The 27,431-nt window shown below is 34.9% G+C and overlaps 2 protein-coding genes across 4 annotated transcripts; both read right to left on the reverse strand.

Moving 5' to 3' along the window:
* Positions 1-4,144: 4,144 nt before the first annotated feature.
* On the reverse strand, positions 4,145-11,026 carry LOC114258215 (short-chain dehydrogenase TIC 32, chloroplastic). Of its 3 annotated transcripts, XM_082882230.1 has the most exons (9): positions 10,641-11,026; positions 8,513-8,744; positions 8,156-8,235; positions 7,689-7,842; positions 7,120-7,198; positions 6,855-6,939; positions 6,028-6,074; positions 5,521-5,699; positions 4,145-4,473 (listed from the first exon to the last, which is right to left on the reverse strand). In XM_082882230.1, the coding sequence occupies exons 1-8, from the start codon at positions 10,744-10,746 to the stop codon at positions 5,523-5,525; spliced, it is 960 nt and encodes a 319-aa protein (XP_082738356.1). In that variant the 5' UTR covers positions 10,747-11,026; the 3' UTR covers positions 4,145-4,473; positions 5,521-5,522. The 3 variants fall into 3 exon arrangements, with proteins under 3 accessions (XP_082738356.1, XP_082738358.1, XP_082738357.1); XM_082882232.1 differs by lacking the exon at positions 5,521-5,699 and having other exon boundaries at positions 10,641-11,025; XM_082882231.1 differs by lacking the exon at positions 4,145-4,473 and having other exon boundaries at positions 5,296-5,699; positions 10,641-11,025.
* Positions 11,027-13,798: 2,772 nt separating this feature from the next.
* On the reverse strand, positions 13,799-25,803 carry LOC114258198 (short-chain dehydrogenase TIC 32, chloroplastic). The gene is made up of 8 exons (XM_028198100.2): positions 25,507-25,803; positions 24,140-24,371; positions 23,934-24,013; positions 22,826-22,979; positions 21,849-21,927; positions 21,177-21,261; positions 20,954-21,000; positions 13,799-15,223 (listed from the first exon to the last, which is right to left on the reverse strand). The coding sequence occupies exons 1-8, from the start codon at positions 25,607-25,609 to the stop codon at positions 15,065-15,067; spliced, it is 939 nt and encodes a 312-aa protein (XP_028053901.2). The 5' UTR covers positions 25,610-25,803; the 3' UTR covers positions 13,799-15,064.
* Positions 25,804-27,431: the final 1,628 nt, after the last annotated feature.

Raw genomic sequence — 27,431 nt, forward strand, 5'->3', positions numbered from 1 at the left:
AAAAATAAACGTATTATTTATCTATATTTTTTTTATTTTTAAACCTAACTCTAAAAGTAATAAATAGAAAATATAACATATGCTGGTTGGTTCTTATTTTCAAAAACATATATAAATGTAACAATACTGAGACATACAATCTCTACTATTGCTCTGTTCATGGTTTTGGTGGTTTGAATTGTTTTTATATTTTAAGAGCCACAGATTCTAATATTTTATGTGGATGAGGCATGCTGTGATTGTAATATGTGGATAAGGCATGCAATGATTGTGATATTCTAAAGTTTCAAACTTTCTTTCTTTGGATGATGCATGCAGTAATTGTAATACTTTTTTAAATCATTGATTGTAATACTTTCTTTTTTTTCTTTTTTTTTTTTGAGGAAGTGCACAAGTTGAACTATGTTAAAAATTTATAAAATTTCAAACCGCCAACCCGATTTGCATCCATCCGCCAAACCGCCAAACCGCTCAATCCACATCCGCCGGATTTGCGGACGGATGCGGATTGATTTTCTCCAATCCGCCAATCTGGCGGACGGATGGCGGATTGGAGGTTTCGTGGCCGCAACCGACCCGCCCCCACCCTACGGTTAATACTGTTGGTAAGCTCGATGAAATACTGTGGTGGGTTGTTTGGATTGGGGGGGTCGGCAGCATTTTGGTGAGAAGTCATGGATCTAGTCGTGACCATACACTTCGATGGGTAGCGAGAAAGGGTTATTGGAACGGGGGCTCCGGCGACAGTGAACACAACTGGCGCGAGGAGCAAAATCCTTCCCATAGACGGTGCCAACTGATGATACATATATAAACATACATACAATGTGGCATGGCATGTTAGGCTCATGAACAAGCATAAACCCATTTAAATTAACCGAAATCAAGCTTTAACTACAAACGTTAAGTTTAGCAGGATCCACACACACACACACAGAGAGAGAGAGAGAGAGAGAGGGAGAGAAGAAGAAGAAGAAGAAGAAGAAGAAGAAGAAGAAGAATACTTGGTATTTTGTAATTTTTTTATTTTTTGATTTTTCCATCAACATACCCATCATTTCCATTTCATCACAATTCCATCATTTCTACCATACCCGAATTTGCGGAACAAACTCGTTTTATTCATCACAATTCTACACCAAAGATTGATGCTATAGGTGCCCACTCCCACACAAAAAAAAAAAAAAACCAACCTCAAAATACCAAGCATTTTTCGATTTCCTCCGGCACCATCCCGGCAGCAACGACTACCCACCAATGCCAGCCGTACGCCGACCTCACTTACTTGACTCTCCCGCCGATCTCTTCCTCTTGTTTTCATCACGGGTGACCCTTGAAGGCCCTGCTTCAGTGTTTACAAGCCTGCCGAGCGAGTTGACTCTCCGCTAATCATCAAACGTAGAATATGGCGGCACTCCGAATCGGATCATGACAGTGGCTTTCTATTTCAGCTCTTTATTTTCTGCCTTCAATGCGCTAATCTCTGCTCGCACATCCTTGTACATACATTGGAGCAGCGAAAGTTGGGCGTTTAATTGGTGTACCTCACTTGTCCTATTCTGCAGTCGGTGAGACAAATTAGAGACCGCAGCCACTGTCTCCATACAGGACTTCAGTGTGTATTGGTTAGCTTCAATGTCAGATTGAGTTGCCATTATTTGCTCGATTGACAGCGTAGGAAGGTTCGGAAGAGTAGGAGTAGGGGCACTCGGTACAGGGGAGCTTATGGGATCATTGAGGTTTGAAAAGAGGGTGAGAGAACCAAGGGAAAAGGCCATATCAGAGGATACAAAAGAAAGGGGTTGCAGAATGGTTCATAGCTTTTTTGCTCTGTCTCTCTCACCAGCCGCGGCTTAAAAAGAGAATAAAAAGACGAAGACGACAAAGAGAGAGTGAGAGTCGAGGCAATCGTTGCACATCAGGGAGCGTCTAGCTCTGTCGGTCACGTAAATCGTGCGCCAGACACGACGCTCGAAGCCACAGTGTCAGGTGCAACTTTTGAAGGCGCAACATATATATATATATATATATATATATCTTTGTATATATATATACATGACCATATAGTGTCTTTTCCAACGATTCGACACGACCACACAATGTCTTTTACAACGGTCCTCCACAACCATACCGTGTTTTCTACAATGGTCTAACACGACCATACAGTGTCTCCTATTTTATTTTATTTTTTAGTTTATTTTTACGTTTTGTTACTCTCTCCAAACTTATGTTGGTTGGTACCTATCCTCATTAAATTTGAGGGGGTTGTTAATGTATGTTATAATTAGTGCTTACATCTTATTGCTTTAGGCCTAGTTTGGGAAGACTAAATAAGTGCACTTTTTGACTTTTTATGAAATATGGGTTGGGTTTAGGTTGGATTTGAAGTGATGTGTTAGATAGATAATGTGACTTAAATAAGATGATGTGACTTAAATAAGATAGTGACTTTTTAACTTTTTGTCTTTTTTCAATCATGCCAAACTTTGCCTTAGTCTTTACTCTTTCGGTCACCTTCCACTTTAGGCCATAATGTTATTTGTAGGTTGTCTATAATCTCTCCGATATATAGGAGCTATTGTACATTGAATGATATATATAAAAGAGATACATATTTCTCTCTCTCTTTCTCTAAACATTATTCTAACATAGAAGATTAGATTAGAAGAGAGAGAGACCTGTAACAATGGCAGTGAGACCAGTCCCATCAATTCCTCGAGTAACTTCCTTAGGTGTGGAGCTTGCTGAATACCCAGATGGTCCTTGTCTGCTCAACAACCACATTTTCTCTCTCTCTCTCTCTCTCTCTCTCTCTCAAGAACCTAAACAGAGACGCATATCTTCAAGCGAGGACCAAAAACAGAGAAAGAGAGATGGACCATGCATTTATATGTGTTTCGCGTTATACAATAGTCGAATCCTTAATGATCTGTTTGGGTTAATGCCTAATTGTGTGTCATTTTAATTAAAAAAAATCTCCAACCACCTTTCTTTTGTCTTGTTTTGGGTTAATTACAGCTCAACTCAACTAATAGAAAAATAATTGATTGATATCATTTTTTTTTTTTGATGCATCACAGAATTTATAAAGTTGATCTAATAATGCTCTATTCAATATTACTTATAATAATAATAATAACAATAATATTTTATTTCTTAATTTTAAAATCTTATAATTCAACTCAGTGGAATAGCGGAGCAGAAAAAGATTTCATAATATCTTGAGTTTGACAAATACAAATAATTAGAAAATGAATTAATTATATTTACTAGCATTGATGTAATCTAACTTTGATACTTCCAATTATGTGCCTCATTAATGAGGTTTTTTTTTATATTTACTACAAAAAAACCTTTTAAATTATGTCACATCATCAATTGGTACATTAGTTAGTATACTAATTGGTGCGTATGCTGTTCTCATTTCCTATCATCCTCCAACCAATTTTAAAGTTAAAAAAGAATTAAAAAATAAAACTTGAATTGATGTCTTTTATCTCTCTTTACCTCTCCCTATGTTTTGCATGCTTTACAATAATTCTGCCACTTTGTGCAATCAACAATTCTACATACACATAATAGATTCACAAAATAAAAATTATTGTGTGATTAGTTGGACAAACAAAAAAAATTCAAACATAGAGCCCCACAGTTATTCACTTGCACCCTATAACATAATCAGTTGAACTCTCAATATTTTTGTAATTTTTTTTTTCTTTTCCACTAATTCCCCCTTAAATTTATATCACACAAATTTTTTTTTCTACAAATCTTTTCTGTTCAGCAATTGGTGATGGACAGATCAACGGGTTGGCTTCTGAACCATAATTATGTGATCCTCTTCTTCTTGCCCAACTTCCATTTTCCACTTACACAATTCTTAATTTGCTAACGAGGTACATGGATTCGTTGAGAATTCAAGTCTTGTCATAGACAAATATGTACCAAGTTCCCCACTATTCGTAGGAAGAATTTATACATCAAAGCAAGAAGTCCAAATCCACACAAGCATGCATCTTCTAAATCCTATCGCTATGATTGATTCTTGAATCTCGGATTTATCAAGGAAAAAAATAAAAGATAAATAAAATTACTTACCAATTACTTGTTTCAATGAGGTTATACCCAACAAGAATGACTACTGTAATCCTCAAATAATACGAGTAAATAAGTATAAACGATTAATCAAATTATTACAATTCAAGGATTTATCAGATTGTTCTTTGTTAACAAAGCAGGGCAAACACCATTCAACTAGCTTATGTACTATTCTTATTTTTGAGGTACAGTGGATTTTGTGAAATTAGGAGTACATTACTTAACTAAGTTCATGCTGAAATCCCAGAGTTTCTTTGCCAACTCGATGTTCATAGCGTGTCCACTTGCTTTGGCCACATTGCTGTCACTGAAATATTCACCACTTTTTCCCTCGACTTGTGGATGCAATGCCACATAACATGTCGTTGCCGCCCCCTACAGCCAGATTGATGCAATAAAAAATATATAAAAATAAAAAAAACAGAAAAATGTGAGTACTGTTGAATATAAAAATCAAAATATTATGTTTGAATATAGAAATTATAATAAGCATTATTTTGATTATAGGAATCCCGCCTTGTGTATATTGTTTCCTAAATTGTATGATGAATATATTATATATACATGTTTTCTACCTCATTGATTGGTAAGCCAAATAATTCTTTCTATTCATTTTGATATTAGAGCCTTCCTAGCCGTCTCTCTCAACCACCCATCACCACCGACTACCTTCTTTTTTCTCTTTAGCCTCCGACAACCCTTTTTCTCCCATCGACATCCTCAGCCCAACCTTCTTTCAACCTTCACCTAGCTTCCAACAGCCCTTTCCAACTCCTTTTCTCCCTCTGACAGTTTCAGCCCAGCCTCAACCCTACCTCCGCAGCCCCTCTCCTTCATTGTCTTCACCTCAACAGGCCTTCTTTATCCCTATTGAGGCTTTGGTTACTGCAGACAAAACGGTTTTGGTCTTACGTGCTTCAGCTGCCTCTTTAGATGGTCCGTGGTTGTTTTTTTTTCCCCCCTTCTTGGGGTGATTGGACCGATGTATTAAGCCATTTTGTTTATCCTTTTATTATTTTGGGCTACCAGGTTTATTCGGTATCATCTATTATTTTGGTCGGAATATTTTTCAATCCGTCCAAAACCGCCCAAACCACGATTTGCCAATCTGCCATTCGGTTTATAATTTTATTCTCAAACTACCCAAACCGCACCGCACACACCCCCACCCGCCATGTTACCATTTCTAAGAGAGACTGATAGAAATATTTCTTTTATTTCTTTCTTTCATTTTTTAAACTCCGAACAGAGGAGATGAGCAAAACCATCCTGGGCAGAGTAGCATATACAGACATCTGCTATGTAATTTAGGTTTGGGAATTTACAACTCATTGGGAAGTCTCCAAACACAATACAAAGACAGTGAATGTATAACTTTCATATCATACGAGAAATATGGGTTAAACACCAAACTGTATGAACCTCTAAGAAATTTGAGTGCATTGGTTAATCAATCTCAAGCTGAAATCCCACAATTTCTTTGCCATTTCAGTATTGTTGGCTTGCGAGTTTGCTTCAGCTAGGTTACAGTCTGCAAAATATTTCCCGGTCATCCCTTTAACCTGTGGATGCAATGCCACATAGCATGTAGTTGCTGCACCCTACAACCAATTCCACTATAAATGATAGCATAGTCCACAATGTTATTTCTTTGCTTGGAAGGCCAATAAACTTCAAAAACTTTTAAACTTTTAAACTTTTTAAGTGACAACTTAGAATTGGATTTTGATTTTTTTTTTGATTTTTTTTTTTTAAATAAAAAAACGAAGAAAAAAAGTGTGTACAACATGTTGGCAATCTCATCATGCACGATTAATGAAGAGGTTATACTATAATCATCGATTTTCTCGTTTTGGGAGGAAAGAGGAGGAAGGGTGGGTGTGGATTATTGGTTTTTTTTCCAACATGAGGGCATAAAAAATTTAGTACCTGCTGAACATTTTTGATCACATATTTGCCAAGCACACCAATAAGACCTGTATCAGACAAAAGTATCAGCACATCAATGTACCAAACCTAGACAACTCCATATACATGAAACAGAAACAAGTCCCGTGGTACTTGCATTTGGCATGTTATGCTGCACAGCACATGGTAAATGTATCAATATCAACTATTACTTCTTAAGCTGAACTTGTATTCCCTCAGCTCGTATATTACTTGTTCTTCTTCTTCTCCTTTTTTTCTTTTTTTTTTTTTTTTGTGGAAAATAAACTTCAATTGAACAAAAATAATACAAACAAGACAGGAGGGAAAAACCCTAAGATCCAAGCCAAGCCATATCTCCAAGAAAACTACCAGCTCAACATAGTTACTATATTCCTGAGAAGGGAGCAACATAGTTCTTATTTTCTTTTTTATTTTTCTAAACCAAAAAAATTCTCTCTGCATATGGCCCAGTCAATATTACAACCAAATTTACTTTTTAGTTACTTTAAAATGATTAAATGGCCAGAATATCCTGCAGGAAAATATACTTCATTTCAACAAATTTTGAAGGACCAGGCCACTTTTGGAGAATACAAGGGTTTTAGTTAGATTTGGGAAGATGAGAATATATCTGCAATTAAGGTATATTTTATTCACATTTCACCTATCTCTTTCCTTTCCTTTTCCAAATCCCTCTCCCAACCAAACACAGCGTAAATGAAATGGCGACACATCGTTTGTCTCACAAGGTTGAGACTAAGCAATAAAGTTTTTTCTTCCCATAAAATTTATGGATAGGTGCCACGAAAAGGGAAAATAGTGATTACCACTAAAAAGGATGTGATGACGGAATAGATTAGTGGCAATTGCTCCTGGATGAAGTGAATTTGCAGTTATCTCCACCCTGTCATCCTGTGCAGAGACACAACTATTAATAACAACACTATCATGTTTCTATTTTAAGTGCTGATGTGAATGAAAGGACATTCCACACAGTCCATTCATGTTTAGCAGAATGAAAAATTTTATTTTTTGAAAGACATTTAAAGTGGTAAGTAATTTTTTCACCATAGATTTGAGTCACACACATACCTTCAGATGTCTCGCAAGTTCATTGGCATGCAGAACATTAGCAAGCTTTGACTGACCGTATGCAGATAGCTGGTTATACCTGAAGATTTCAAGTGCACACACATATTAAAAGAAAGCCAACTAGCCAAGATATACACATATAGCATTTTTCACAAATAGAATTTGAAACATATCAAACCTTGCATACAAACCTATCAACTGTTTCCTGTATTCAACTCAGCTTATGCAAAATGGATTTAAAGTTGCGGCATACAGTTTACTCCTCCCTAATTTCAATATAATGCGTACTTTTTGGAACTCTATTTTGGAGACTGTAACAGGGCAACATTCATCCAAAGCTTTAAAAAAATTATTTTTAGTAAGTAAAAAAATTAATAACCAAAAAAACTTTGCAAGGGGTAATTGAGAACTGTACGCATTAATCATATGCTACAAGCAAGGTGGAGTAGCTTATAGCTGTTTTGCCAATGTGCTTATCCCTCACAGTGAAGGATTTTCATTACCAAATGTAGAATCAAAAACAGTTGATACATACGTATATATGCTGTATCTGAAGTGAAAATTCTTACCCTGATTGATCATTAATTTTGTCAAATCGGATTCCTTCAGGATATGAAAACTGGTGTCGTCTTGATGATACATTTACAATCCTGCCTTCTTTGCTAGTTGTACGGACTGTTTCCTTCATGGTTTCCAACAATAGATTTGTCAAAAGAAAATGACCTGCAAGAAGATAAGAGAATCTTTAAATCATTCACCCTCTGCATCGACACCAATTAGTGAAGTGATACCTTAATTAAACCTTAACCATCATGATTGATAACAGAGAAAGAAAAATATAATTAGGTTGAAACCCACCTGGAGGAACTTCTAAAAAACCTAGTATTTCTGAATTATGGAACAGAACACTACACACAAGTTCAGAAATTTGCAAGTACCAAAAGTGACCATACTAAAAAAGGTGTAGCATTCAAGGAATTTAAATGAATGTACCATTACCGATGAACATACTGTTCATACAAAAAATGTACCTCACCTATGTGGTTTGTTGCAAACTGTAGCTCTATCTTGTCTATAGAAAGCATGAATGGAGTTGCCATAATTCCTGCATTGTTACTTACAACGAGAAAAAGAAAATTGCTTTGTATTAATATTGTATATAAACATACATACAATATGGCATGTTAGGCTCACGAACAACCATAAACCCATTTAAATTAACAGAAATCAAGCTTTAACTACAAACGTTAAGTTTAGCAGGATCCACAGAGAGAGAAAGAGAGAGAGAGAGGAGGAGGAGGAGGAGGAGGAGGAGGAGGAGAAGAAGAAGAAGAAGAAGAAGAAGAAGAAAATTTAATCATTCTCTCTCTATCATGTTCCCTACATATCTTACATGAGGAGATTCAAAGGAAGTCCCAGAGAATTGTATTCCGATACAAACTTCCTCACTGATGCCAACGAACTGAGATCCAATTCAATGGCATCGACTTTCGCAGTCGGGATTTCCTTAAGTATTGCTTCTTTGACCTCTTTCCCAGAAGACATATTTCTGACCCCCATAACCACATGGACACCGCGCATTGCAAGAACACGTGCAGTTTCAGTACCAATACCACTTGATGCTCCTGCAATAGCAGCAACAACAACAATAAGAAAAGTATATGGAAAAGATCAATGTATCAAATGCCAAAAGAACATTATTTTAGGTCATCAATGCACTTAAGCATTCCTTCAAAGTATAATTTAAATTTTGAAATGAAATGAGGTGGGGATTCGAGAAGAATGGCTTGCCCAATCCAAACCCTCAAACGAAGTTTTTCAACATAACTAACTCATTAGAATTGGTTCTAAAGTGAAATGCACTATAGGTAAAATAGGTAAAAGCCAAATAGTCCAACTTTAGGGGAATTCTGCAACAGGCCTTGTTCTAAAATCTAGTATGTCACGTGTGTGCATAAACACCTATGGTTTAGTGAATTTAAACATGTAGACTACTTAAAAAAATATATATATAACCAAGATATCAGAATTTTTATAAATTCATTTTCTGGGCTAATTCTTTGAGAAAAATCATTTTAGCAACTACAATTTCTCAAGTCCGGGCACATATAACATACTTCAAAATAAAATTTTGGCCAAAACTGAGGATATAATGATATTTGCAAAGATTCATTCACATTGCACCACATTGAGGTGCTACTAACCAGGGTTATGAATATCGGCTAGTATCATATTAAATAATGGTACTTTGGCCTTCCGATACCATTATTCACTGACATTGACTGATATATGAGGATACTAATACATATTTCAATACTGTTTTTTAAAACATGTTACTCACCCTTTTTTCCACCCGAAAAGCTATTTTTTTTATAATTTTTCATAAGTAAAACTGAAATTGAACACAAGGAGGTATCTCCATGGTGTTTCAAAAAATTTGTTCATATATATGTATAATAAAAATCCAGGCCCTTTTCCACCGAGTTTCAAAAAAAATTAAAAATTAAAAAAAAATTAAAAGAAAAAAGACAACCCAATGCTTCAATTAATATATTAAAAGAAAAAAGAAAGATAATGGGTTGAGTATATGGACTGTTAACAATTTACATACAACAAAGTTTACTGGTATTTGAGAGGGTAATTTATATGAAAATTGGGCCGAGCTGGGCCGTTATGGGCCTCAGTACGAAGGGTTGAGTAAAAAGGGCATAAAGTTACTCCGATCTTGAAGAGGTTTAAAGTTACTCCTGTCCCAAGGAGGTTAGCTCGTTCACCATACTAAAACTTATACCGGTTATGGCGCAGTATGGTTAGCTCAGTCTAAACCTTGCTAAAAGTTAGCTCGGTTTAGACTTACCACGGTTTGTACAGGAGGAACTGAGGTAAGGGCAGTAAAAGGAGGAACCGAACTAAGGATAGTTCAGTCTGTTCTACGGCTAAGCATAGCCATGCGTACCTCGATCACATTGGAGTCCGACCATGATAAAACCATCTCACTTGGTTTAAACAGTGATGAGGTGTTGAAGGATAAGCATTATCTTTCAGGAGTATGAATCCTAGGAAGACTCTATATGGAGGAGTAAGAGTCCCACTTGGATTGTGTCGCACGGAACCTATAAAAGCTCACAAACATCACCTATGGAGAGGTAACACACAACTTTGATTCCTGAATACACAAAGTTTTTGTCTACTTGTCTATTTTGCTGGCTTAGGCATCGGAGGAGTTTCCGGCACACACCCGCCAGCTAGCTCACGTTTGTGTTTTTAGGGAGTAAAGCGACGACGTTTACACGGACTTGATCAACAGAATTATACGATAAGGTTCATTTTTTTTCCGTACAGTATTGTTAGAGTACTGTGATTAACAAACCCCATATTCGATTACAACCCAATCGTCATTAAACCAGGAAGGAAAGGAATTGTGAATGATATACAAAATGAAGAATAATTTCTTGGTTTTGGTTTCGAACTAGGGTTAAGGAAGATTAGATTAGATTAGAGAAGAGGAGAGAGAGAGAGACCTGTAACAATGGCAGTGAGACCAGTCCCATCAATTCCTCGAGTAACTTCCTCAGCTGTAGAGCTTGCTGAATACCCAGATGGTCCTTTTCTGCTCAACAACCACATTCTCTCTGTCTCTCTCTCTCTCTCTCTCTCAAGAACCTAAACAGAGAAGCATATCTTCAAGCGATGACCAAAAACAGAGAAAGAGAGATGGACCATGCATTTATATGTGTTCTGCGTAATACAGTAGTCGAATCCTTTAAACCTTAATGATCCGTTTGGGTTAATGCCCAATTGTGTGTCATTTTAATAATAAAAAAAAATTCTCAAACTACCTTCCGTTTTTTCTTTTCTTTTTTTTTGGGGGGTGGGTAATAACAGCTCAACTAATAGAATAATAATAAAAAAATTTACTTTTGTAGATTCACTTTTTTAACGTGTCAAGAAAATAATTAATTAATATCATTTTTTTTGATACATTATTAAATTTATAAAATTAATTTAATAATGCTCTATTCAATATTACTAATAATAATAATAATAATAATAATAATATTTTATTTGTTAATTTTCAAATCTTATAATTCAAGTCAGTGGAATAGCGGAGCGAAAAGAAAAAAAAAATCATAATGTCTTGAGTTTGAAAAAAAAAAAAATTAATTATACTTACTAGCATTGCTATAATCTAGCATTGTTGTAATCTAACTTTGGTATTTTCAATTATGTCCATCATTAATGAGGTTTTCTTGGGAGATTTTTTTTTTAGGGTCCTTGATATTAAAATTTTATAATATAAAGGACATTTAATATTTTCATAATGTCTAAAGTCCCTCAACATTGAACCAGAAAAATTTCAATCCAGAGAAATTTCAGTCCAGAAAATTTTTTCCCAGAGAAATTCTGAGGCTTCCAAAGAATTTCTCTGGGTTCAAGACTTTGAACATTCAAATTTCTCTGGATTTATGGACTAACATAAAAAAAAAAAAATCACAATATCAGCAGCCCTCAAAATGACACACCATTTGCCTTTATTTGCACTTTGAATGAACACACGTCAACAATGTAGAAGGTGATCGATCTTGTAATCAGACATGACAAAGTGAATGCATAGAAATCCATAACAGAGTACCCATTCTTAAATGTTAAAATCAGTGCCTTTGATTTTATCCAAAATGCAAACATAAGAACTTCTAACTAATTTCTTCACCTCGCACCACACCAGATGCTTATTTTAACAAAACCAACTCATTCATTGTTTTCCATAAAATCTACAAGATTGCCATGGGCATTGCTTCCCAAATTAATTTCTTCACCTGTTTGAATTTGCAGCGCTACCACCATTTTAGTAAATCTGATAGAGAAGCAGGGTAACACTTTTCTGTTGAACAACAAGTCAGATGTAAGAATTCTATTCCTCCATGATAGGCAATGGAACATTTTAATGTGTGAGCTTTGGGTTTTTTTTTCCTGATATATGATATTCTAGTTTTTCTCTTGCCTATTATATGTTGGAAATCATATAGATTTATTATTACTTCTGTACATGTATTACTGTATGGTTAATTAAGAGAAAATCTATATGATAGGCAATGAAACATTTTAATGTGTGATCTCGGAGTTTTTTTTTTTTTTCCTGATATATGATATTCTAGTTTTTCTCTTGCCCATTAAATGTTGGAAATCATATAGATTTATTATTACTTCTGTACATGTATTACTGTATGGTTGATTAAGAGAAAATCTCATTCTAACTCAGAGAAAATTGCCAAATCCAGAGAAAATTCAAGGATAATCTAGAAAAAATTGTCAAATTCAGAGAAAATTCGATTTAGAGAAAATTGCCAAATCCAGAGAAAATTGCCAAATCCAGAAAAAAGTGGCCAAATCCAGAGAAATTCAACACTGTCAACACTGTCATTGATGCAGACAAATCAGTATCACGTACCGGCAACATAAACGGAAATTGAACGGAGATGATGACATCGAACTCGAAGCTCTATCAGCATCGTAGAGGCGGTACCAGAAACTACTCGAACTCTCGGACTCACTTACATCGGCACTTAAACTATAACTTCCACAGAGCTCACTCTGCTGATCCTCGTCTAAGGATTTCTTCTTGCTCTGGTTCTAATACCGGTGGCTTGTACAGTTTTCGCTTTTTTAGAGGCTACTGCTCCGTCGAAGAAGCCATGCCAGAGACTACACCGAGTTTACGGCGGATGATTTTTGAGGAATGGATCGATTCTCCCAATTTGTCTGTTTGTGTTTTGTGAATTTATTTTGAGGCTACCCATAACTTCATATGTTTTTTTAGGCCCAAGGCATTTCCAATTGTAAATTTGAGTAGAAGTTTGACCAAAAATTCTTTTTGATATGAAGTGATTCAATGAGTGTGTTGTAATTTCATCAATGATCGATCAGCAGATGACCGATCGTTTGACTGGCCGTTGGATACCAACCCAACTGCCATTGATGTAGGGGAGAGAGAGAGAGAAAGGAAGCAGAGAGTGAGAAGAGAGAGACCAAACTTAGTTTTTGAAGATAGTTTTGAAGCCCTTTCGTTTCTTCTAAAATTTGTCTGTGATATATGAGTTTGGTGTTGAAGGACCTTAGACATCATAAAATAATATTTTGGATCTCTTCCATTATTAAAAGGGGGAGAGGGATCTTAGAGTAATTTTCCTTTTTTTTATGGTCTATCATTAATGATGTCCATCATTTTAATATGTTATGCTGTTCCCATTTCCTATTACCCTCCTACCAATTTTAAAGTTAAAAAAAGAATTAAAAAATAAAACTTGAATCGATAATATGTTTTGTTGTTCCCATTTCTTATTGTCTCTCTTTACCTCTCCCTAATATGTTTTGCATGTTTACAATAATTCCGATGGCGAATATTCGGCTACTTTGTGCAATCAACAATTCTACATATACTGTGGTGGTGTTTGGCAAGTGATTTTGGGGTTAAAATAGTCACAAAAAATAAAATAGGTTATTTTAGGCATAACAAATAAAATATCACATCCAACCCATAATCATTACACTCTTCTCTCACAAAAAAAGTCAAAAAAGCCAAAAAAATCCTTCCCAAACCAAGCTTTTTAGCCCAGGCTAAAATAGCCAAAAAAATCAAAAAGTCAAAAAGCCAACTCACTTCCTAAACGGAGGCACAATAGATTCACAAAATAAAAATTATTATGTGATTCAGATTCATTTTACATGTAAACTACACAATTCTAAACTTAAATTTAGGAGAAATTACTTATAGTTGGATAAACAAAAGAAAAAAAAAAATCAAACATGGAGCCCCCACAGTTATTCACTTGCACCCTATCACATAATCAGTTGAACTCCCAATGTTTTTGTAATTTTTTTTTGTCTTTTCCACTAATTCCCTCTTAAATTTATATCACATAATTATTTTTCTGTCTACAATTTCTGTGCACAAATCTTTTTGTTCAGCAATTGGTGATGGACAGATCAATGGGTTGGCTTCTAACCCATAATTATGTGATCCTCTCCTTCTTGCCCATCTTCCATTTTCCACTTACGCAATCCTTAATTTGCTAACGAGGTACATGGATTCGTTAACAGATTAAGAATTCAAATCCTGTCCCAAGTTCCCCACAATTTGGAGGAAGAATTTAAACACCAAAGCAAGAAGTCCAAATCCACACAAGCCTGCATCTTCTAAATCCTATCGCTATGTTTGATTCTTTAATCTCGGATTTATCAATGAAAAAAAATAAAAAGATAAATAAAATTACTTGCCAATTACTTGTTTCAATGAGGTTATACCCCCAAGAAGAATGACTATTGTAATCCTTCTATTTTTATCTCAAGTAAGTCAAACAATACAAGTAAATAAGCATATAAACGATTATATTTTTAAAAATTATTCAGTGTGTTTAATTTTAATTTTTTGAATTTAATTTTTTAAAATTTGAGTTTTTTATTTTTCTATTTTTTGTGAATATTTTTAAAATTTTAAACATTTTTTTTTTACTTTTTTAAATCCACCTTACTCAGATGTATCTAAAAAGTAAAATATTTGTGAAAAAATATTTCAAAAAAATTAATAAATACAAAAAAATATGAAAAATATACTAAATTTTCATTTTTTTTTTGTATTTTTGATATTTAGTGAATTTTTTAAAGATTTTTTTTCACAAAAATTATACTTTTTAAGTGTATTTATATTAAGTGTGTCTAAAAATTAAAAAAATACTTAAAATATTAAAAAAATCAGTAAAAATAAAAAAAATACGAAAGTAAAATTTTTTGAAAAATATTTTTAAAAATCCAAACCAAGCAAGTAGAATACAATTCAAGGATTTACCAGATTGTTCTTTGTTAACAAAGCAGTGCAAACACCATTCAACTAGCTTATGTACTATTCTTATTTTTGAGGTACAGTGGATTTTGTGAAATTAGGAGTACATTACTTAACCAAGTTCATGCTGAAATCCCAGAGTTTCTTTGCCAACTCGACATTCATAGCGTGTCCACTTGCTTTGGCCACGTTGCTGTCACTGAAATATTCACCACTTTTTCCCTCGACTTGCGGATGCAATGCCACATAACATGTCGTTGCCGCCCCCTACAGCCATAATGATGCAGTTAAAAAAAAAAAAAAAATGTGAGTACGATTGAATATAGGAATCAAAATATTATGTTTGAATATAAAAATTAAAATAGAAATTAGAAAAGGAATTATTTTAATTGTAGGAATTTTGCCTTAAGTATATTATTTTCTAAATTGTATCATGAATATATTATATATACATGGCATCTACCTCATTGATTAGTAAGTCAAATAATTCCTTCTATTCTTTTTGGTATCAGCCGTCTTTCTCTCAACCACCCATCACCACCAACTCCTTCTTTCTTCTCTCTAGCCTCAGCCTAGCCTAGCCTTCTTTCAGCCTTCGACAGCCCTTTCTAGCCTTCACCTAGCTTCCGACAACCCTTTCCAACTCATTTTCTCCCTCCAACAGTCTCAGCCCAGCCTCCGCAGTCCTTCTCATTCCTTGTCTTCACCTCGGCAGGCCTTCTTTATACCTACCGAGGCTCTAGCTGCTGCAGACCAGACCTGGTTATGGTCTTAAGTGCTTCGGCTGCCTCTTTAGGTGGTTCGTGGCTATTTTTTTTTTCTTCCCCTTCTTGGGTGATTGGACTAATGCATTAAGCCATTTTGGTCTGTCCTTTTATTCAAGTTTATTTGGTAGTATCTATTTGGATAAGCCGTTAAGTTTTTTCCAACTGCTCATTTTTTCTTGGACTGTATTGCTATCTTTATGTGTTTTTCAGCCCCTCTTCTACCACCATAACTAATCCATCCTTTGCTGATATTTCCATCAAGCCTGTCCTAATTAGTTTTGATTTTTCTCTTTCTCATCATACTTCTGCTCATTGTATTACGAGTGTTATGTTGAATGAGAAAAAAAATTCAACTTGGAACTGCTCCCTTAAACTCTATTTAGGGGGCAAGAGAAAAGCTCATTGGCTTTTATCTTCCACTACTCAACTTGCTACAACAGATCATACCCGTGCATAGTGGGATATTGATAACTGTACTATTTTGGGATAGATGTTTAACTCTATGGAAGATCGTATTTATCATATGTTTCTCTATTGCGACAAAGTTCCTGATCTATGGCATGCTTTTATCACAGATGTGTGCTCATACTCATAACGATGCTTGCATCTTCGAGCTCTATCAGGATATTGCTTGTACTTCCGAGTTTGTCTTGGGTCTTTCTGTGTCAGAATTCTTTGGATACCTTCAGCCCCGTTGGGAAGAATTGACTCAATATGAGCCCTTAACTAAGTTACTGGCAGATGTTGTCTCTGTTGTGTCCAAATGCCTTGCTCGCCAAAACACTTATCAATTTCTGATGGGTTTAAACTTTGAGTTTGAATCCCTTCGAACTCAGATTTTAGACATATCACCCAAGCTCTCTTTCTATGAGGCCTTTACCATCATTGATAGTGATGAGCGTTGTAGGTGTTCGGTTCAGTCGAATCCTTCTTCTTTGTCTCCAGTTTCATCTGATCAGATGGCTCTTATTGCAAAGTCTAGTTCTCGGGGTTATACTGGTCCAGTTACTTGTCATCATTGTGGCGCTTCTGGTCATGTTAAGGCTCGTTGCTTCAAACTTCATCCTGAGTTGAGGCAATGTTCCTCTCGACCTTGTGGTGCTGGTACCCCTCACACTGCGGCTTTAGTGTATTGCTACTCCTGTCTCCTCATCTCCTTAATTTACAAGAGTTACAGACTCAGATTGGTCAACTTTAAGCTCAACTTAGATCTCTTCCTACCAGTTCTCACGGCCCATTGTCTACCACTGTTGCCACCCTTGCAACAGGTACTTCTACTGCTTTCCATATTTGGTCTGCTAGTCCCTCATGGATTCTGGATTCTAGGGCTAATGATCATATGACAGATGAGTTTTCCTTTCTTTTTTCTCTAGTCTCTACTACTATTGCCCAATCTGTGTGTCTTACTGATGATTCGTTATCCTCTGTTCGTCATAAGGGTGTAGTGTTTTTATCCCCTACCATTACTTTATCATCTGTTTTACATGTTTCAAATTTTGCATATAATCTCTTATTCGTTAGTTGTCTTGCCAAACAATTTAATTGTACTGTCATCTTTTTACTCTCTTCTTGCTTTTTACAAGACCTAAATTCGAAGAGGATTTTTGGCAAGGGCTATGAGTGTGATAGGTTGTACTACTTTGGGGATCTACCGGATGAGTATTCCTCTTCTTCCTTAGCTAGTTTTCAGGCCTTTGTTTTATCTGCTTCAATGTCTTGTGTTTTTAATATTCAGACTTTAGAATTATGGCACGCTCATATGGGTCATGCTAATTTTCAGTATTTATGTCAACTTTTTCTTTCATTTAATAAAACTTGCAAAGATTCTAAGTTTCATTGTGTGGTTTGTGAATTGTCTAAGCATACCCGTACTAGCTATATCCCTCATATGACTCATACTCCTAGTGCTTTTGATCTTATATATTCTGATGTCTGGGGCCCTTCCCCTGTCACCGCTTTTTCTGGTCATAGATATTATGTGACTTTTATTGATGAACACACTAGGTGCACTTGGGTTTATCTATTTCGTCGTAAGCCTGACGTATTTCCCATTCTTGTCTAATTTTTACAGATTGTTAAAACTCAGTTTCATACAGTTGTTAGGACTATCCGTTCTGATAATAATGGGGAATATTTCGTCCTCATCTTAATCAAACCGGTATTTTTCAACAACTTATTTGTCCTCGGACTCTTAAACAAAATGGTGTTGCTGAACGCAAAAACCGTCATATTATGTCTGTTGTTCGGTGTTTTCTTCGAGATATGGGTGTTCCCAAGTCTTATTGGCATATGGTGGTCTTTAATGTTGTTTTTACCTTATTAATAAGGCCCCTAGTTGTGTATTGCATGGTCTTAGTCCGTTTTATATCCTTATGCCCACTACCACTCTGTTTCCACTCTTGCCTTGTGTCTTTGGGTGTACTTGTTTTGTTCAAAATCGGAGTCTCACTCGTACAAAGTTAGATGATAAATCTATTCATTATATCTTCTTAGGGTAGTCTTCATGTTCAAAGGGTATAGGTGTTATGACCTTGTGTCTGGTCACTTTCACCACACTTTGGATGTTACGTTTTGTGCGGATCTTCCTTTCTTTGGTACTAACCCTTCATTGCAGGCTTCTCCTCCTGTTACTTCCACTGTTCGCCTGGTGACCATTTTGGAAGAGGTTGAGAATGAGGTTGTCCATCTTCCTTCTTCTTAACCTTCACCTCCTCCCCCATTGCAAGTATAATCTCGTCGTCTACACCCTCCCCCTGCTGTTTCTCCGATCTCTGGGTTAGGTACCTCTTCTCCTTTAGCTCCTTCTCTACTTCCTCGTCGTAACCCATATCGGGATCGACTTCCTCCAAATCGTTTGAGTTATTTGAGTAGTACTAATCATCCTATTTCCCAGTATCTTTCCTATGGCATGGTTTTCCCTTCTTATCCTTTTTTTCTTGGCAAGCTTAAGTCAGAGTTTATTCCTCGTTCTGTGTCTGAGGCCTTTCAAAATCCCAAATGGGTAGTGGCTATGCAAATTGAGATGGCGACCTTAGAACATAATCACACTTGGGATCTTGTACCTTTACCTCCGGAGGAAAGCACGGTTGGTTGCAAATAGGTGTTTACCATAAATACCTCACTAATGGCTTAGTTGACCATTACAAAGCCCACTTGATGGCCAAAGGTTTCATACAGATTCCTAGTAAGGATTTTGGTGCCACTTTTGCCCCTGTCACCAAGCTTACTTATGTATGTCTCCTTATCTCCTTTGTAGCATCTCATTCTTGGCCTCTTCATCAGCTTGATGTCAAGAATGCATTTCTCCATGGTGATCTTCTTAAGACGATTTACATGGCTCCTTCACTCGATTTTCAAGCTGAGGGGAGTATTCGGGAACAGTGTGCTGGTTACACAAATCCTTGTATAGTCTGAAATAGTCTCCATAAGCATGGTTTGGTCGTTTCAGTTCTGTTATTATATATATGAGCTTTGTTTAGTGCCACTTCAATCACACTTGTTTCATTCTCTGAAATTTTACAGGTCAATGTATAGTCTTGTTAGTTTATGTGAATGATATTATTCTCACAGGTGATGACTCTGTCGGCATTGGTCAAGTAAAGAAGGATTTAGGCCAAACTTTTGATATTAAAGATTTGGGATGTCTCAAATATTTTCTGGGAATTGAGGTCGATAGCTCAAGGGAAGAGCTCTCCTTGTCTCAAAGAAAGTACACCTTTGACTTGCTTTAGGATACTAGTATGTTAGGGTGTAAACCTGCTTTTATTCCTATGGATCCTAATTTCAAACTTACATCAGAGTTTGGTGAGTTGCTGGATGGCCTAGGCATGTATCAACGTCTTGTTGGACGCCTCATTTATTTGACCAACACTAGACCTGACTTGACATTTGCAGTTAGTGTTGTGAGTCAGTTCATACATGCACCTCGTACAAATCACCTTGATGCGGTTCATCATAATTTGAGGTCTTTGAAGACTTCTCTTGGCTTGGGCTTGTTCTTTATCACTGGTCTCCAATCTGGGCTCTCCTGTTTCACCGATGCCGACTATGCAAGATCAAGGATTGATCGTCGTTCCACTTTTGGCTTCTATACTTTCTATGGTAATCATCTTATCTCATGGAAAAATAAGAAGTAGACGGTTGTTTCTAGGTCTTCTGCAGAGGCTGAGTATTGGGTTATGACACATAGGACATGTGAGATTCTTGGATTCGCTCTCTTCTGGCAAAGTTGGATTTTGAGGAGACTGTTCCTTCCTCTTTATTTTGTGATAACAAATCTACCATTATGTTATTCTCTGATTCTGTGCTTCATGAGCGTACCAAGCATATTGAGGTTGACACACATTTCATTCGAGAAAAGGTTCGGATTGGCATTGCGCATCTATCCTTTGTCTCTTCTTCTCGGCAGTTGGTAGATATGTTCACAAAATCTACGGGACCAACTTTGCTCCAATCTTCCATTGACAACCTACTTCAACTTGAGGAGGAGTGTTGAATATAGGAATCAAAATATTATGTTTGAATATGGAAATTAAAATAGGAATTATTTTGATTGTAGGAATCTTGCTTTGCGTATATTGTTTTCTAAATTGTATCATGAAAATATTATATATACATGGCCTCAATCTTATTGATTGATAAGCCAAATAATTCTTTCTATTCTTGTTGTCCTTGTGTAGTATGATCAAGGATGACATTCTTTATCAAATTTTCCTCAAGCTTACACCAAAAGTTGGTACTTTTCTTGCACAAATAGAAAAAAAGATAATTGGGTATTCACAAAACAATTTATTTTCCATAATTTTTCCTAGCACGCTCTTCTGAAAAATAAATAAGATGAAGAGTTAGTTGTTTTCTCAAAAAATCGTTTCCCATAATGAAAGACAAAAATTAAAGATTTAATTGTTTTCTTCGACTTGAAGGAGCTATACACTAAATTTTGAATCAATGATCAATCCTCTTGTACAACAACCATGAACGAAGTAGGATGTTACTAAAATCATGCCTTAAAATCACCATTCTTTGCAACAAGCACAGGCAAATTGTTGAAAACTACACATGAGATGAGAATTGACACAGGAATTCAAATCCCCCCCCCCCCCCTTTTTGTTTTTTCCTTGAATGAAAATTTCTTTAAAATATTAAGCAAACTGATAATTTTGAAGACGGACAATTCACCTAAATTCTACAGATGAAAAATTTATATACATGAGTTGGATACGGGGCTTACCTGCTGAACATTCTTAAGCAGAAATTTACCAAGCGTATTAAAAAGACCTACACCAAACAAGGGAGCAGTGTAAGTGTGTACAAATTATTGGCTAATTGGAAGAAATACAGATAATTCCTTGGGAACAGAGGATTTCATGGTTTGGCATATACCATAAAGCCAAACAGCCTAATTCTTATGTGCAATCAACTGGATGACATCAGGTCATAGAGCCTAGTAATACCTTCAACAAAGCTTTGATGACGGTAGAGGTTGGAGGTAATTACCCCGGGATGAAGTGAATTTGCAGTTATTTCCGCCCCATCTTCCTGTTCAAATAAGACATTGATATAATTCAGATTCGGGTTAGCATGCACGAGAGGCACGGGTCCAAGTAATGTTTATATCTGAGGATCTGATGTTGCCAATAAAGCATTCAACTTAATGATATAACATCACATTGACCTTTGTAGTAGTAGGTAACATTTTGCCCACGTAATGAGGTATAGGATGGCATAATATTTCAGCCTCAGACATTTGGTTGAGTTTTCAAAACTTTTTTGAATTTTCAAAAATTATTTCTGCCCACGAAAAAGAGAAAACCATATGAAAATAATAAATTACTATATATTTTTTCAACAAACTAGTTTTTGAAAAAAAATTTAGAAAATAGATTCTGAAAACTGAACCAAACTAGTATGTTAGATACTTAGCAGCAAATAACGCTAGTCAGGAATACCACTCTCAATTTGCTAGGAACATAGAAATCGAAGGATGGGACTACCTACTCATTATCCGGAGATGAATCACAGAACATTATCTAAAAAATTTCACAGGTCAGAAAAAGTCATTCACCATTTCCTTAACAATAACAAGGTAGTCTACTTCATTGAGATCCATCAAACGGAACAAATACCTTTAATTGCCTTGCAAGTTCATTAGCATGCAAAACATTAGCAAGCTTTGATTGTCCATATGCTTTTACACCGCTGTACCTGTATAAACATAAGAACAAATGCAACAGAAAAATTATCAACTTTTTCAAGCATACACAATGCATAACTCTGCAATGCAAAACATGAATGGATGTGAGGATTGAAATAAAACATTAATTTCTCTTTGTTTCCTTGAAATGTTTATTAATTTCTTTTTGGCTATGAAATCAAGACGAATTCTAATCACATCCCTTATCACTTACAACCAATCCTTACCAAAGGAGGATAATAGGTGTAAGAGTTCGAAAAATACCAGAAAAGTAAGGTTGGAAACTTAAGAACACATCCACGTAGGTTTGCTCATACAAGTGATCAAATTTAAACAAATTAAGGTCACATGCTTACATGTATAAGCCTTTCACAAGAATGAACCACACTGATGACTAGGAAAAGTAAAAATCCAAGACACGGAAACATGTTTAAAATAAGAGAACAGAAAATATAGACAAATAAATACCATTATATCGAAGTGAAATATTACATCAGATAGACATGACTACAAGCTAGCTCTAGAGTGGTGTATTCTACAATTAGAAATTTAAAAGTTTAACATAGATTAATGCACTAGAAAAGAGGAGTTCATGAAAAATAAAATCATACGCAATAAACATTTTCTCAATTTTTTTTTCATCTTTGGCATTTCTAATCTAACTTAAATGCATTTAGAAATGCTTCACTTTGAGCAAAAAGCAAACGTAGTTTATATCCGGATGATGTATCAACATTAGAACCCTTGTAAACTTCACAACACAGATTTGTATGCCCTTCCAATTAATTTAATGAAGGACAGCCAACAAACAAACATAAATATATAATCAAACATAACACAGGCTGACAATTGTGGATCTATCTTTATAAGTAGTTCAATTCCATTCTGAATCAAAGGAAAAATATTTACCCTTCTTGATCATTGATTTTATCAAACCGAATTCCTTCACGATAAGGAAACCGGTGAGCCTCAGATGAAACATTTACAATTCTTCCCTCTTTTTTGGTTTTGCGTGCTGTTTTCTTCATGGTGTCCAACAACAGACTTGTCAACAGAAAATGACCTGCAATGGAGTTAAAATCAACAAGTACTCAACAACAATGCTGTGGGAACTTCTTTCCCCAAACTTCACAATAATACTATTTGGCCTATACTATTTTAAATATTTATAACAAAAATTAGCATATTAGCTCCTTCAAAATTTATATGGTTTTATTTTGGCCCTTTCAAAATCTATTTAATTTTACTTGGGCCCCTCCAAAAATGTAATTTTACATCGGCCTTCCAAACTTCACAAAAACCTCAATTAGCCCATGATATTTTTTTGAGTATTTATAATAGAACTTAGCGTTTTTGCCCCTTGAAAACCTATATAATTTCATTATGGCTCTTAAAAATCCAAATAATTTTACCTTGACTTCAAATGTCTTAACTTCTATAGCTTCATTTTTTTTTGATAATTTTGAGGTTCTTTTTCCAGAGTACAAGACAACATATATTTCTAAGTGCAAAAAAAAATACCACAATAACCTTGTAATTGAAACTCGCATTTGAAGAAAACAACATACTTTTCTTCTTTCGGTCTTTTTATTTTTATTTTTTTTAACAAGCAAAGAGAATATGTTGAATCATTGTGTAAACGAATAAATAAATCATGTTACTTAAAAGCTACCACACAGCTTTTGAACTTTTACTATATATATTTAGTAGGCGGGTGCACACACGATGCACATGCAAATAGCTATAATTTATGAATAGAGATCATCCATGTTTGTAGAGTTTTAAACATCTGAATCAATTTGAATTTTTCATACAGCAGGCTTCATGCTCATCAATTGTTGGAGGCAGTTTGAAATTAGTAGTTACAGAATAACCAATAGGCGTGTTTAAAATCGGCAGTTATAGAAGTGTAATTTAGGAATAAGGAAAGTTGTGACAAAACTGTCCATACCAAGCGACTTGTGCACTTATATAATAGTATAAATATATATTTCTGAAATAGGTATGTGCAACATACCTATGTGGTTTGTGGCAAACTGTAATTCTATGTTGTCTTTGGAAAGCATGAAGGGAGTCGCCATTATTCCTGCATTGTTACTTACAATAAAGAAGACAAGATTTACTCCTCATAACTACGCCACCACGCACAAACGTAGAGAAGAAATTTATATTCATAATGCAGAACCATAAGACAATGATTCACGACTCATGTCATTCTCTTACATTAGAAGGTTTAGTGGAAGACCCGAGGAAGTGTACTCTGATGCAAATTTTCTCACAGATGCCATTGAACTGAGATCCAACTCCATGGCATCAATCTTAGCGGCGGGAATTTCCTTAGAAATAGCATTTTTAACCTCTTTGCCTGCAGACACACTCCTTACACCCATGATGACATGGACACCACGCATTGCAAGAACTCGGGATGTTTCAGTGCCAATACCACTTGATGCTCCTATATTTGTTGTAAATATTAGCAACAAAAAAAAGAAAAGAAAGTTGCAAGGGTAGTGTGATTTGGTACTCCATATACAGTTGTTTTAAAGTGCAAGTTTACACAAAAAATGCCCTTAAATTTTAGCCAAGGAAAGTATGAAAATTATAAGATTATGACAGTTAGTGGTGGACACACGGGGTAGGGTTTTGAAATTTTTTTCATATTTACAATGCAATTTTTTGTATTTACAAAGAAATTAGTATTTTGGCCCCCCAAACTTTAGAAAAACTCATTGTTTTGATTCAAATTTGAGTATTGATAAAATAAATTAGCGTTTTGACTCCCAAAATCTGTACAATTTTACTGCGGCAGCTTCTCCAAAATCTAAATAAGTTTACCTTGGCCCTCCCTCAGCACAATTTTTGGGTTTGCCACTGATGACAATCAAGTTAATTTCCTCCCCGCTTAAAGAAAAGCAGAGGTAGGAAAGAATGAAGATCACATAAACTATGCCAAAAAAAAAAAATCCAGGCTCTCAATAATAATGCAGATCCACTCAAGTGAAGGAACAAAAAACCAAAATCTGGCCCCAAAGACGCCTTTGCTTCATATTATGTGGAACTTCCAATAACCTTCGGAACGCATTTCTCCCCAAATTTACAATAAATTTTTGAACAGAAAGCCAGAACATATAGCCAAAAATACCATTTTGTCACAAGTCTAATTCACTAGTAATTTCTAAATTTGCAGATACAAAGTTCATGAACTTCTGAGGAAAACAATTGAGATACAACCTGAACATGTATAGCCAAAAAAATTGGGTTTTATATGAAAGAAAATCAAGGCCTGCATAAGTACTTGAGAACATTGATTGACTCTTTGCTTTTCCTTTTTGTTTTGAAGAGAACATTTTAAGGTCGAGTCAATGTTTGTGCACAACATGCATCTCACATACCATAATACAAACAGTAGGTTGACTTGTAAGACATATGTATACTATTTATCCAAAAAAAAAAAACAATCTTGAAGATATATGCTCTGTAAAAGAAAATGTAACCCACAAATATAATCTAAAAATGAATCAATTGATCTACAGTAAAGCAAAAAAAACATGAAAAAAATGAAAACCCAGAATCTAAAAATGGAATATGACCTGTAACAATGGCAGTGAGACCAGTGCCATTGATTCCCTGAGTGACTTCTTCAGCTGTGGAAGAAGACGAGAACCCAGAAGGTCCTTTCAAAAACAACCACATTTTCTCTCCCACTTCCTCTCACTTTCTCTATCCAAACGGCGATTAATTTATCCCGAGCGTGATGAGCCAAATGGAATCGAAACCGTGCTTAACCCTCAAGTAAGTAACTGACTTTTTGGTGAAGAAGTGAACATGAAATATGAGCCATGGAAGTCCTTAGTGGAGTCCCTGTTGCCATGTCATTAAACCTGGATAAATCACTAATACCCTTCTTATATTTGTTTAAAATATAAATTATTTTTTATAATTTTATCTTTTAAATTTTTTAAATTTTATAATAAATGATCTTTTATTAATAAATTATTAAGTTAATTAATAATTTTTAATGATATTATAAATATATTTCAATTAATAATTCAGATAATTACTATATAAGAGAATAGTTATGAATTTTAATTTTTTAATTAATTTTACTAAATAAAAAATTCTCAAAAAAGATATTTATAATTTTTTAAATCATAAAAAATAATTTATATTTTAAATCAACCATAAATGATGTATTTATAATTTATCCTTTAAACATTTAACAGTGACCACATGCGAATCACGAGTTTTTATTTACTTCAGCTTACATTATTGCGAGGGGACCAACCCCTTGGCATTACTCAGCCTCAGAAATTGACTTGTGAGGGAAGGTGTTTAAGAAATTTATATGAGTTATTTTCCGTTTTATGAAAGAAATATGAAGAAAAGTTTCAAGAAATTTTGTCATTTTTAGATTGGTTTATGGTGATTTATGTTATATTATGCAATTACATATAATAAATTATAATCCATCAATTATAGGACACTATAAGTTATACTATTTGCAAATTAAGAATTTAAAATTAAAACATATACTTATATTAAGGTAAGCCATTTCTTTATTTTTATTCTATTACGTACCATATTAGATTATTTTTTAAAGCTTCATGAAAATCTTGGGAAATGTTAACCCTAAGATTTTTATGTTTTGACTTTTTCCAAGGCTAGCTATTCGAGCAACAAAATATATTATTGGTAAGACAAACTTTTCAATCCTGGACAAATTGTATCAGTGTTAAGAGTGCGTGTTTGAATTCTTACTTGTGTGTGAATCTGCGATTTACCTCTACATAGGGGTTTTTGGAAACTCAAGTTTGAAGCTAAAATAATCTCAAACACACACAAACACATACACACACACAAAAAGCCAAATAGCCTCTAAAACAATGATTTATATTTTTAAAAAAAAGAAGAAGAAAAAACAATCGGCTGGGGCAGCCTCCACTGTTAGCGTGACAGTGTAGGCATAGTGTAGTAGTGACAGCCTAGTCCACAAGTTGAAATGACAATTTTGCTCCTTTAGATTAATTTTGAAAAAAATCAGGTTAAAGACAAATTTATCATTTCAATCTCAAATATCATTTCAAACACATTTTTTCAATATAACAACTCAAATAAAAATCTATCATATCTTCTTAAATACAAAAATTAAAATAATCAAAAAATTTAAAAAATAAACACTTCTCAAACACTCACATAATTAAGTGATTATGCGATGTAGCACGCTACATAAAGATGCCTTCTGGTGTCTTAATTCCTTAGGCTCTAATCTCAAAATTCGGTCATATGTGGTTAAGTCTTTTAAATTTATAAATATATACTAGCGGCTGGGGTGTAGTCCCAAATATTTTTAGAAAGTGTTTTTGAAAAACCATCGCTTCATCACATATTCGACTAATCCACAATTTTCAGGGGTTCGAAATTTGAGTCGATAAAGTAATTACAGTCCTTCATTGTAATTTAACTTATTAATCCCTAACATCCTACAGTATTGCAGATTATAAATTTTAAAATTAAA

Source organism: Camellia sinensis, chromosome 8 (genome assembly GCF_055761805.1).
Source record: "Camellia sinensis isolate YWXY chromosome 8, ASM5576180v1, whole genome shotgun sequence".
NCBI lineage: Eukaryota > Viridiplantae > Streptophyta > Magnoliopsida > Ericales > Theaceae > Camellia > Camellia sinensis.